This window comes from Bidens hawaiensis, unplaced genomic scaffold, assembly GCF_021521415.1.
Source record: "Bidens hawaiensis isolate Kalapana, Puna unplaced genomic scaffold, B.hawaiensis_p1.1 tig00004242_1, whole genome shotgun sequence".
Taxonomy (NCBI): domain Eukaryota; kingdom Viridiplantae; phylum Streptophyta; class Magnoliopsida; order Asterales; family Asteraceae; genus Bidens; species Bidens hawaiensis.
In genome coordinates, this window is record NW_027491253.1 from 1,514,363 (window position 1) to 1,526,754 (window position 12,392).

The following is a 12,392-nucleotide window of genomic DNA, read 5'->3' on the forward strand; positions in this document are numbered from 1 at the left end:
AATTATAAGTTATACGAGTCATATATTTATTGAGGTGAAAGTTATCAATATTAACTTGAATACACTTAAAATTATGATCCTAACCTGACGTGTTTAACCATGTTTAATTAAATGAGTCAACATGGGTTTCAATAAAGTTGTCAAAGATCGTATAGATATTTGATATGAGTTTTAATAAAGTTGTAAAAGATCGTATAGATATTTGATGAGTTATAAAAATGTTGTAATACAGTTAAATAAATCATTTATGTATAGTAACTTTACTTTTTCATAAACTATAAGCAATATGTTGAATACGTATATGAAATTGTTATTTTATTCAAACTTATTTGTTTACTCACAAATATAAATGTTTGTAGGCGTTCAATATCACTTTCAAACCGACTAAACCAAAAATCAAACTGAACCAAATTACATTATCCAGCCAATGATTCAATTTCAAATTAACTATTTTCATTTCGTTTTGATTTAAAAAAAATGATAAACACCACTAGTTTCATTTATAAGTAAATTAATTACTAATTATCTAACGCCACCTTTACTATCACCAATATAAAGGAAAATTGAAGACTTGAGATAGAGGCCGCAGTGTGTAAGGTTAATACGATTCCAACCACATTGAGCCTCTGAGCAACAAGTGAACAGGAGATGGTAGTACATTCGTTCCTAAAAAAATAAAAATAAAAATAAAAATAAAAATAAAAATAAAAATAATCCAAGCACCACACAGATCCCGAACATCGGATAGCCAGTAAAAAAGTGTAAAAGCAGCACGGCACAGCAGCACAGCACGCCAATTCTATGGAATTTTGGATGATTAAAAGCAGAATAAAAATAAAAAATAGTAGCTTCCTTCCTTCCTTCCTGAATCTGAATATCCATCCGACTCTGATTTTCTTATACGGTTTTAGTGCGATTCCACCTAATCCCATCGTTTCTTCATCTAATCTTATCACTCCTTCACAGATTCACTAATCATCAACTGCACCCCATGGGTTCAAAGCCATGGACGCGACCAGCTCCCACTTATTATCCGCTCGAGTGTTTTTGGGACACAGGAGATGATGCTCCCGGTCCTCGCTGCGCCCACACGCTCACTGCCATCGCGCCTACCAAAACTCACGGCCCTCGCCTCATATTATTCGGCGGCGCCACCGCTATTGGCGGCGGACCCTCGTCTCCGGTCCCTGGAATCCGTAAGCATCCATTCTTATTCTTCTTCATTGATTATTTATTTACTTGAATTTGTATAATTATCCCCAATTTGATTGATTAGGTTAAATGTTTCAATTCTAGGGTTAGATGGTGTCACCAACTCTGTTCATGTGTATGATGTTCTCACCAGAAGATGGACCAGGTTATTATTATTATTGATTTTGTTATAGTTAGATTATTAATTTGTGAATAATATTCAGAATTCAACCGGCTGGTGAGCCACCGTCACCGAGGGCTGCTCACGCAGCAGCTGTTGTGGGAACCATGGTTGCATTTCAGGTGATTCAAGACTAGATTTATGCTAAATATAATGAAAATGCATATATAATTTCGGTTTTGATAAATTTGTAGGGGGGCATAGGACCGGCCGGCCATTCGACGGATGATCTTTACGTGCTTGATTTGACCAATGATAAATACAAGTGGCACCGGTAAGCGGTTAATCGATGCAGATAAGTTTGGAGTTAAGTTTGTGTCTTTTTGAGGTCTTGGTTGTTTTTATCAAGTGTCGGTTTTGTTTGTTTTGTTGTGTGCAGGGTGGTTGTTAGAGGGGAGGGTCCCGGACCTCGATATGGTCATGTTATGGATTTGGTAGCTCAACAGTACCTTGTGTCCGTCAGTGGCAATGATGGTGAGTTTATCATGTCTATGCATGTGGTCCCATTTTCATACCTGGTTGTAAAACTGTGTCCCACCTGTCGGTACCTGATTACTGATCTTTAGTATACCGATTCTTAGTATACTGATTCATGATCTTAGTAATAATTATATCATATTTGTTTTCTAGGAAAGAAAGTGCTTTTGGATGCTTGGGCTTTGGATACTGCTCAAAAACCATATGCTTGGCAGAAACTAAATCCAGAAGGTGATAAACCTTCTGCTAGAATGTAAGTACATAAGTTAGTTGTGACTAATAGTATTCAAATGCCATTTGTCATATGATTTTCATGGTCTTTTTTTATCTATCTGTTAAATAGTCAAAATAGTTCTTACCATCTTATTATCCTTTTAAATATATGTTAGTCTTGATCAAAAATTACAATTAGAAAGCAAACTTATCGTTACCAAACCAGACAATACCAAACTAGAATTTTATGGTTAAAACATACTCAATATGATTATAAAAATGAACTTAATAAGTAAGAGTAAATCAGGTCAAATGGTTTTTAAAGTTACAAATGAAGTGTCTAGTCAACTTTGAATGTTCCAAGTTATAGGTTTTGAAGCATCAATTAAGAATGAACAAACATGTAACTGCATACTAACAATAAGTGAATTAATGGGCAACCAAGATGTGCAATAAATTGCCGTATTTATTTCTTACATTTTGCAGGTATGCAACTGCTAGTGCCCGTGCAGACGGTATGTTTTTACTTTGTGGTGGAAGAGACATCTTAGGCACGGTATGTGCTATCTTTATCACTTATGCTTAGCATTGTCTTACTAATAACTCGACTTATAAATGTATTGGCACTCTAATATTCGATTTGAATATATGTTAGCACTGTATTGTCATTAAACTATATATATTTTTGTTAAAACTATTGGTTTTGTGTGTGTATTCTTTGTTTTAAAATGGGCAAATTAGGAGGGCATAATGCGCAATGCGCACAATGTGTTGATGAGATCGCATCGCTGCAGTTGATGTGATGTGATTCCATGATGCGCGTGTGATGCGGCTGATGCGACACATTATGTACTTGACCAGTATTTGAACAAAATTGTACCATTGGTTGCAGCGGGTGCATGTATTCCAAATTTGATGAAACAGTTCTGGCCATCGACTGAACAAGTCTGATCATCAATTGACAAATCTGACCGTTGATTGAGCACTGGGTTTGACTATTTGAACAAATTAGGCTACGGATTGAACAAATCTAACCAGAGATGATGAGAGTATCTTGTATTTTAGTATTTAAAGGTCAAAAATATTTTTTAGTGTTTTTTTGATAACAAAAGCCTCACATATGATTGCCTTTTGGGATTATAACATATCGGAGTGCTACACATTTTAAACCAGGTGTGTGTTCAATTTGCAGCCGTTAGCAGATGCCTATGGATTGCTCATGCATAAAAATGGTCAATGGGAATGGACACTTGCACCTGGAATTTCACCTTCACCAAGATACCAACACGCAGTGGTAATTTATAATTATTCAATTGGTGTATAACTTGCGCTGAATATTAGTAAAGCTACTTGCGTACAGAATCAATTTGTCATGCAGTGGTAATTAATAGTTATATAATTGGTCATTGGTTTATATCTCTCACCAGGTGTTTGTCGGGGCTAGATTGCATGTTACAGGAGGTGTTTTGAGGGGAGGTCGAGCAGTAGACGGTGAAGCAGCTGTTGCAGGTTAATTTTATTTTATTAATATTTTTTTGTACATAACATAAATTGTAATATAATTGATAATAATAATATTATATAAATCGTTTTCAACGTGAATACATAATACAGTTTTGGACACGGCTGCGGGTGTTTGGTTAGATAGACATGGGATGGTGACTTCTACACGCAATAGTAATAGCAAGGGCAGTCAAAGTCAACCCGAAGATTCTTCTTTGGAGCTCATGCGACGAGGTAGGCATGCCGCTGCATCCGTTGGCGGCCGCGTGTATGTCTATGGCGGTCTTAGGGGAGGTAAGTTTTAGTTCACAAAATACCCTTTTCTCATCAAGCATGTATGTGTGTTGCATAATATTAAATTGTTTCATGTCTTGCAGATGTCTTGTTAGATGATTTTCTTATCGCGGAGGATCCAATTGATTCTGATTCTCCTATGTTAACGTCTGAAACCGCCTCAAATGTGATGAGTCCTAGGTCTAACATTTTAAGCCCGTTTGGTCGTATGTCTTCTGAGAGTAGACCTGAGAGTCCTTCGTCTGGTGGTTTAAGGTTCGGCCTATTTTTTCTCTTGTTCCTATAACTAGGGGTGTAAATGAGGCAAGCTGAGTCCGAGCTCGTCTCGTTTAGAGTTCTATTTGTAAGGCTTGGCTTGTGAGCAGTTAACGAGCGGCTCAGCTTGTTTACACCCTATAAAAGTGACTAGAATATTATTATCGGAATCTAATATGTATATTAAAATACTCTACCTATGACCTGTTGTAGGTTAAAGTTTGGTAGTCGTGTCATTTTTTGACCCTTTTACTTATGCATGTGTCAAATTGGGCTACTTTTTTACAATCTTAAACGGGTCAAACTAAAAAAGATTTAGCTAACATGGGTCGAAAATGGTTCAAAGTCTTTAATATTTTATCCAAAATTTACAATAATTTAGTTTCTTTCCAGTATGAACAAGGAATCTATGGACCGGCTGGCAGAAGCATCCGCAGCTGAAGCAGAAGCTGCTAATGCTGTATGGCAAGCTGCACAGTCACACACTATGAACCCAGACGAAACACCTATTTCAAACGACCCACAACAAGCAGAAAACAATTCAACAAGTAGTGATGACACAGAGAGAGACGTTAAACTTCACCCGAGAGCTGTATGTGTTTCTCAACCTTTATCTACTGTTTGTTACTTTCAAAAACAAACAAAACTGACAGTCGTCTATTAGTTTGGGTCGGTTATATCAGTTCACTTTTGTCAATTATTTCGGCTAGGATTCGGTTAATCGGTTCTATACACTGCAGGTTGTGGTTGCCAAAGAAACTGTAGGAAACCTTGGTGGTTTGGTCCGACAGTTATCGTTAGATCAATTTGAAAACGAGAGTAGGCGAATGATTCCTTCTGGAAACAGTCTCTCATATCCAACTAAAAAGTTCACGAGGCAACCATCACCTCAAGGCTTGCATAAAAAAGTCAGACAACATTTTCATTTCACATATTTCTGTTATACAAATACTGAAATATTATTTGTTATTCATCTTTGCAGGTCATATCTACTTTACTCAGGCCCCGAAACTGGAAACCGCCCGCTAACAGGCGGTTTTTTCTCGATTCTTATGAAGTCGGCGAGCTTTGTTATGCTGCTGAACAGTTATTTTTACACGAGCCTACGGTTCTTCAATTAAAAGCCCCGATTAAAGTGTTCGGTGATTTACATGGTCAATTTGGGGATTTAATGCGGTTGTTTGATGAATATGGATTTCCGTCTACTGCGGGAGACATAACGTATGCTTGTAATCCAATTTTCACTGTTTAAATTTGTTGGATTTGAATTGGGCTGAAGTTGACTTTTGCTGACCAGGTACATTGACTACTTGTTTCTTGGTGATTATGTTGACCGAGGGCAACATAGCTTAGAGACGATTACTTTACTTCTTGCTTTAAAGGTATGCTTACTGGTTATTAGATATGGAGTTATAACCCCGGTTATGATTTTTTATTAATTTTTTTTTCTGTTTTTAGATTCAGTATCCCGAGAATGTTCATTTGATACGTGGGAATCACGAGGCTGCTGACATAAATGCACTCTTTGGGTTTCGGCTTGAATGCGTTGAGAGAATGGTAATAAGTGATTTCATGTGCCAGTTTTGGACCCGTTTAGGCCTTAGGGTGTGCATGGGTCGGCTTTTGAGTTTTTTTAAAAGCGTTTGGTTTTTATTTTTTAGGTTTTTCGTTTTACAATGGCTTTTGTTCAGTTTCGATTTTACCATTTTGGGTTGAAAGTTTTGGGCCCAAAAGAATGGTCTAGAATGATAAATTTGGACCTGAAACTTTAAGCCTATTTTTTATTTTATTTTTTGTTAATTGATAATTCATTGATTACTACACATTTATAACTAAAAGTTTTGATCTACATCATTTATTAATTTCTTATAATTTAACTTAAATTTGGATTTTCAGGTCCGGTTCGGCATTTTCAGTTTTTGGTTGATAGCAAAACCGAAACCGAACTGAAAAAACGATTTTTTAAAAACATAAACAAACTGTCGTTTTTTTATCGCGTTTGGTCACGTCTGGTTATGGTTTAGTTTTTATTCATGCATGCCCCTACGCTATATTTTACGGGTTTTTAAAATGTTTTTATGGTTTGTGTATAATATTCAGGGGGAGAATGACGGAATCTGGGCATGGTCGCGGTTCAACCAACTATTTAACCATCTTCCACTCGCAGCACTGATTGAGAAAAAGATAATATGCATGCACGGTGGCATCGGGCGGTCGATGCATTCAGTTGAACAAATAGAGAAGATAGAAAGACCGATAACGATGGATACGGGATCTCTTATTTTAATGGATTTATTATGGCAAGTTTATTATTCATACTCTGCTTTTGGTTTTACTTATGAAACCGTGTTTTGATGTTTTCACTTTTTTGCAGGTCTGACCCTACAGAAAACGACAGTGTGGAAGGTCTAAGGCCAAATGCTAGAGGACCGGGTCTTGTCACTTTTGGGGTATGAAATCAATGATTTTTTATGAATAAATAGGTCAAGCCTTACGAAGTTTAGTGAAAAAGGAAAACTGGTCAAACGGGCTGAAAGTCACCCAAGTAGGGTTCAAACTAAATCCGATCCAACCTGTTTCAACTTGAAAGTCACCCAAGTAGGGGTCAAACTAAATCCGATCCAACCTGTTTCAACTTGAACAAAAAAATTATGTATCTTATTTTGACCTGTTAACAAACAAGTAGCCCATACCATTCCAGAAACGACACGAACTCAACGCGAAATTCGTGATTTTGGGGCTGTTTTATGTCGACCAACACTTCTAGCTAAATGGGTTGTGTTCATGTGGGTTCAAAAGTTGACCCGTTTAAATCGATTCTTTTACTATTTTAAATGTGTTTTGTGTCATAAATTAAATTGGTTTCATATTTTATGCCAAAAAAATTGGGTTAAACGGGTCGTGTTCATGTCAACCCATGAATATATGTATCATTTTAAGGCTCATATATGTCATGACTGACAGTCTGACACCATTTCAGGTTCATGCGTGTTCGGGTTAGATCAGCCAGTTTGCAAACACAACCTGTTTAACACCCTTAAGATTAATGCATTATATCTTACTTTTGCAGCCTGACAGAGTTACAGACTTCTGTAAAAGAAACAAACTTCAGTTAATTATAAGAGCACACGAATGTGTAATGGACGGGTTTGAACGGTTTGCTCAAGGCCAGTTGATTACCCTTTTTTCCGCCACTAATTATTGCGGTAAGCAGTCTTCGTTTAACAATATTTAACAATCAATTAAACGCAAACACGCTCAAATTATGGTGGTTAAATTATAGGGACTGCAAACAATGCGGGAGCTATATTGGTAATCGGTAGAGGACTCATGGTAGTCCCAAAACTGATCCACCCTTTACCGCCACCACTTTACTCACCAGAAACATCTCCAGAACATGTTCAAGATGACACATGGATGCAGGTAGGTTTGACACATTAAGGATGGCTAAGTCAAATGCTGTGAATGTTACTATTAATAAATTGATGGAACTTTGTTTTGGTGTAGGAGCTTAATAGTCAGAGACCACCAACGCCTACTAGGGGCCGACCCCAGCCTAATCATGACAGGAACTCGCTTGCATATATTTGATTGGTGATATGATTTGGGGATTTTGATTTAAGTTATATATACACAAGAGATTAAGATCATATTTAGAGTACATAAGGTTTGTTCATAGGTTATTGTTTGTTATTTGATTGTATGATAAGTGATGATGAGATGGTTTGTCTCATAATATCTAGGATTTGTTCATGTGATTTGAATAGTTTCTGCATTTAAAATGTGCACACTTTGAAATTATAATCTTGAGTTAGATGCTTGAACATAGTAATTATCTTGAAATAGTATGCTATAACAAATTTCACCTAAATGGTTTAATGTAAGATTGCAAAGCTATTATATATGTAAAATCATAGCAGGCTCTTGTATAAAGCATGCTTTTATTTCTAAACAAAAATGCTGGTTTAAACTCTTTTACCACCCGTACCATCAAAGTTGATAAATTTACCCAAAACAAGTATTTTATCTTTTATTGAACTCCAAGTAAAGAAAACGCACCTTTCTTATTTTGGGTATCTGAGTAATGAGGAGACTAACTGCGCACCAATAACTGCCAACCTAACAAAACTGTATCTAAACGTGGCATATGAGATGTTACGATGTGTTAGATTGACACAAATGCTAAGGTAACATAATACACCTTGAACAAAAGTCATTTCATTTTTCTCATAAATCGAAGTTTTAATTCTAACAAATTCTACAAACCAAACATATTATCTCATACACCAGCATTTCAATTCTAACAAATTTTACAAACCAATCAAGTAAAGACTAGAAATCTAGAATTCGAATTCCAATTCAACTGAATTCTAGCAAACTAAACGCCCCTTTCGGTAGTTCAATTGTATACTAGGGGTCTTAACTCGTAAAGCACTTAAACCATTTTAAGACTAACATGTCACTATTACAAAATCGAAACTTATAGCAACACGACGAATTTCATTTAACAACTCCACCAACATGTCTTCACTGAATCAAACAAGTTATAAGGTAAATAAATAGTGCCATCCTTTAAAAATCCAATAATACAACATCAACAAAGAAAAACATCATTTTTATAACTTAAGGCAAACAAAACTTGGGCATTTTTAAACCAATAACATCTTCTAATGACAAAAAAACACAATCATACTCAGTTATCATTCATCTCTTCCCTGCAATCTTCAGCAGCGGCGAAATCATACCTTGTATTTCCTGCAAAGATTCTTGAATCCCGATCTCCTCAACAACCAACCTCTTAAGATACCTAACATAAACCTTCAACTCATCCGACCCATTAACATCATCAACTCGGTATTCCACAACTTTCTTTGCTAACACAATCAAAACACCTGCATACCTCGGCACCGTACAATACTTATGAAAAAACCCCAACAACAAACTGAGCTCATCGGTGCTCAAATTCAACACACATTTTATCAACTTCTTTCTTGACACCAATTCTTCAATAACCGCCACTACGTTTTCAGGGGTTTTAGCCTTCAATGCAGACACCAAAGCTTCTTTATGATGAAACTTCGTTAGTAACTTATCATGTTCCGCAAGCTTCACCTTTTTCGGTCTCATTATCAAATAATCCCCTTTTGAAGGCTTCTCGTTTTGACCACGGCTAAAGTAACGAAAGTACGACGGTCTTAACACCCTCTTTTCCGGCTCGTCCACCGCTCCAAAACCTATGTAGTTCCCCCACTCGCCTTTAACTGGCTCTACCTTACCAACAGTCTTCCGTTTCCCAGCAAACAAAACCCCGTTTGCAGACCCGACCACACGAGTTGAACAATCTGGTGAAAACGCAACCGACCTTAGTGGTGCCGGGTATCTTTTCGAAAACGTGACCTTTAACGTTGAGTAGTCAAACACTTTCAGATACCCGTCTAACGAAACACTCAAGATTCGATTTTGATCCGTAAAATTGGGGCTATCTTTACCGATTCTGCCCACGCATAAAGACGTCACCGTCTTATTATGCTTTTCCATTGAATGCAACAACTTACCTCCACCAATCACATCCCAAATTTTAACCGAATCCCCACCCGCGGTCGCAATTAAACCACCCGATGGTAAATAAATCACATCCTCAACCGGAGTCCCATGGTTAACAGTCAACATTGAGCCTTGATCAGATACCCTAACATCCCAAACCCTAACTGTATGATCATACGAGCCCGTAACAAACATTTGATCATTCGCGGGAGACCCATCACCGAACATAATCCTTATGACCGAATAAACTGCACTTGGACTCCCCCAACTCAAGATCCCAGTACTTAACAACGGCATCATCACCTACGGAGAACAAATGAAGCTTATCGACACGCGGGTATCCTACGAAATTCACCGGACGAGAATACCCTTTAAGTATCCGGAGAGCAGACCGTTTTTTAACATCGAACACCTGGATTAAACCGGATAATGAACCGGCGGCGAGTAATTGGCCGTCGGAGCGGAAAGAGGCTGATGTGGCAATGTCTTTGAAGGCGTTGATGGTGGATTTGGGCTGGAGGGTTTGTGAAGAGAAGATGGTGACGATGGCGGAGTGTGTGGCGGCGAAGTCGTGTGGAGAAGATGGTGAGAAAGCGAGTGAGGTAATGGATGAAACTAGGGTTTGTGTTTGTTTGGGTCTGAATGATTCCCAGTACTTGGTTTCTGGAGAAGATGGCTTTTTGTTGGTGGGTTTGAGTTTTGGCTTCACGGCGAAGGTTTTGACGATGGGTTCTGATGGATCGTTGATCGTCATTGAAGGAGATGATGATGAAGGCTGTTAGTTTAGGGTTTTAGGGTTTTGGTATGATGCTTGTTTATATGATGAAGCATCTTTGGGCTTCTTGTTATTTTAGTCACTCATCTTTTAACAACTTGTAGTTTGACCACTATATTATATTTATAGCTAAGTAATCACATAGAAAAATATAAATGAAAACTAACCATAAATACAAAATTTTAACACTGTGTTCCCGAGTCTCATTTAACAAGGGAAGGAGAAGGAAAAGAAATGAAACCATTAAAAAACCAAGTTTCAGAGATTTTTAAGAAGAGATGGGGAGAGGAAGGGAAGGAAAATGTTGGAAAATTTAAACATATGATCATCCTCCTAAATTGAAGAGATTATGAGAGAAAATGTTTATGTCTTATAATAACTTTCTATTAATTCTTAAATTACCCCCATATCTAACTCCCTAATATAGTTTACTTAAAGGGTATAATAGAAAAATTACATCTTTACTTTTCTTTCCTCTTAACTCGGGAACACTAAAATGTTTAATTTCCTTTTTCTTCCTCTCATTTTTATTAAACTAGAGAACATGAAATAAAGTCACACATTTTTCCTTCCCCTATCTTTCTTTCTTGTCCTAATTCTCTTCCCTTCCCCTCCCCTCCCCTTGTTAAACGAGACTCGGGAACACAAAAGTGGTTGTGAACTCGTGATATGCGCTAAGAGTGAGCATTGTCCTAGAAACCCGAGAAAAATAGGCTTGGTTTTTGAGGTGTGTATCGCTTGGTTATTAGCCTATTAGGAGGAGCTTAAAACATCAAGTTCATAGGCATCATCTTATTTGTATTTTGGATGCCTGTATAACCATAAAAAAGTTGAAGTACATAATTTATGGAAACTAATATTTGTCACCTTATGAAGGAACCAAACGATGTATAAACAATTCTCGAGCATCAAATCGGTTTCAATCAACATTAACCAGCTCGGTCTAGTCCATCATCAACGTTCAGTCAGCTCACGTTAATCATCATATCATATTCATTACCAGGATTTGAAATCGGTGGAAACATGTTCCTCAAGTTCTTCAATAAACATAGACCTCTTCAATCGCTAGAAATCCTTCTTGTTTTTTTTTTCTTTCTTTTTTTCTTTTTTAGTTGTAACTTTAATAAGTTCATGAGACTATATACATTCTGCAAGTCTTTATTTTGTTCATTGCGTGATTTGTGTCTAATATAAGATCATGAGACAATATACATTAAATAAAATGATGAGGCCCTATATACTTTGTTCAACTGTAAACATAGTCCGGTAGACTGGTGCTGGGAATTAGTGCTGTGCAAAAAGCTCTAGACTCGGGGCTCGCTCGAAAAAAGATAGCTTGAATTCGCATGGTTTGAAACCAAGCCGAGTCGAGCCAGTTTGTAAGCCAAGTTCCAAGTTTTTCAGCTCGGTTTCAAATCTGAGTCGTGCTGAGCTGGCCGGTTTAAAAGCAAGCCGAGCGCAAGCAAACTCTGGCTCGTCTCAGCTCATTAACAACCCTACTGGGAACACATTTTGAACCCACATATTCCATTCGTAGGCTACATGAAATGCAAGAAATTCTTTGATATCCTGGGTTTTCAGTATACTATGCTGCTGGAATTAAGATCTCATAATCGCTCCCAAAAACTGACCCTTCATTTAGTGATCCGGTCCTCAGATTCAGTATGACAAATGTCAACACTTTTATTTACAGTTTTGGTCTCAGACCCGCCCGGGTGATTTAACATCATTATTTACTTAACAAAACACGGAGACTATATATAACTATATAAGAGTGATTCCACTAAATCAACTCCTTATGCAACAATCTCGTAGCAGATCACAATCACACACAATTCAACCAAAATAAAAAAAACAAAAAACATCAATCACAATACCAAATAAATCTGAGACACTGATTCAATAACCACGACTAAAAGTCAAGTATAAATACACAGACGTGCATGAAACATTATAAAC

The 12,392-nt window shown here is 37.2% G+C and overlaps 1 protein-coding gene and 1 pseudogene across 1 annotated transcript; one reads left to right on the forward strand and one right to left on the reverse strand.

Moving 5' to 3' along the window:
* Positions 1-991: 991 nt before the first annotated feature.
* Positions 992-7,894, forward strand: LOC143625912 (serine/threonine-protein phosphatase BSL1-like). Its single transcript, XM_077096129.1, has 21 exons — positions 992-1,196; positions 1,297-1,357; positions 1,416-1,494; positions 1,567-1,646; positions 1,752-1,846; positions 2,003-2,102; positions 2,549-2,618; positions 3,255-3,356; positions 3,490-3,571; positions 3,677-3,859; positions 3,943-4,114; positions 4,508-4,706; positions 4,855-5,022; positions 5,097-5,335; positions 5,412-5,496; positions 5,573-5,671; positions 6,215-6,414; positions 6,489-6,564; positions 7,185-7,320; positions 7,398-7,537; positions 7,622-7,894. The coding sequence occupies exons 1-21, from the start codon at positions 992-994 to the stop codon at positions 7,703-7,705; spliced, it is 2,655 nt and encodes an 884-aa protein (XP_076952244.1). The 3' UTR covers positions 7,706-7,894.
* Positions 7,895-8,700: 806 nt separating this feature from the next.
* Positions 8,701-10,418, reverse strand: LOC143625817 (protein SLOW WALKER 1 pseudogene; annotated as a pseudogene).
* Positions 10,419-12,392: the final 1,974 nt, after the last annotated feature.

Coding starts and splice junctions, on each gene's coding strand:
- LOC143625912 (XM_077096129.1), top strand. CDS start 992: ATGGGTTCAAAGCCATGGACGCGACCAGCTCCCACTTATTATCCGCTC. Junction 4,707..4,854: donor TTAAACTTCACCCGAGAGCT/GTATGTGTTTCT, acceptor TATACACTGCAG/GTTGTGGTTGCCAAAGAAAC. Junction 5,023..5,096: donor CTCAAGGCTTGCATAAAAAA/GTCAGACAACAT, acceptor TCATCTTTGCAG/GTCATATCTACTTTACTCAG.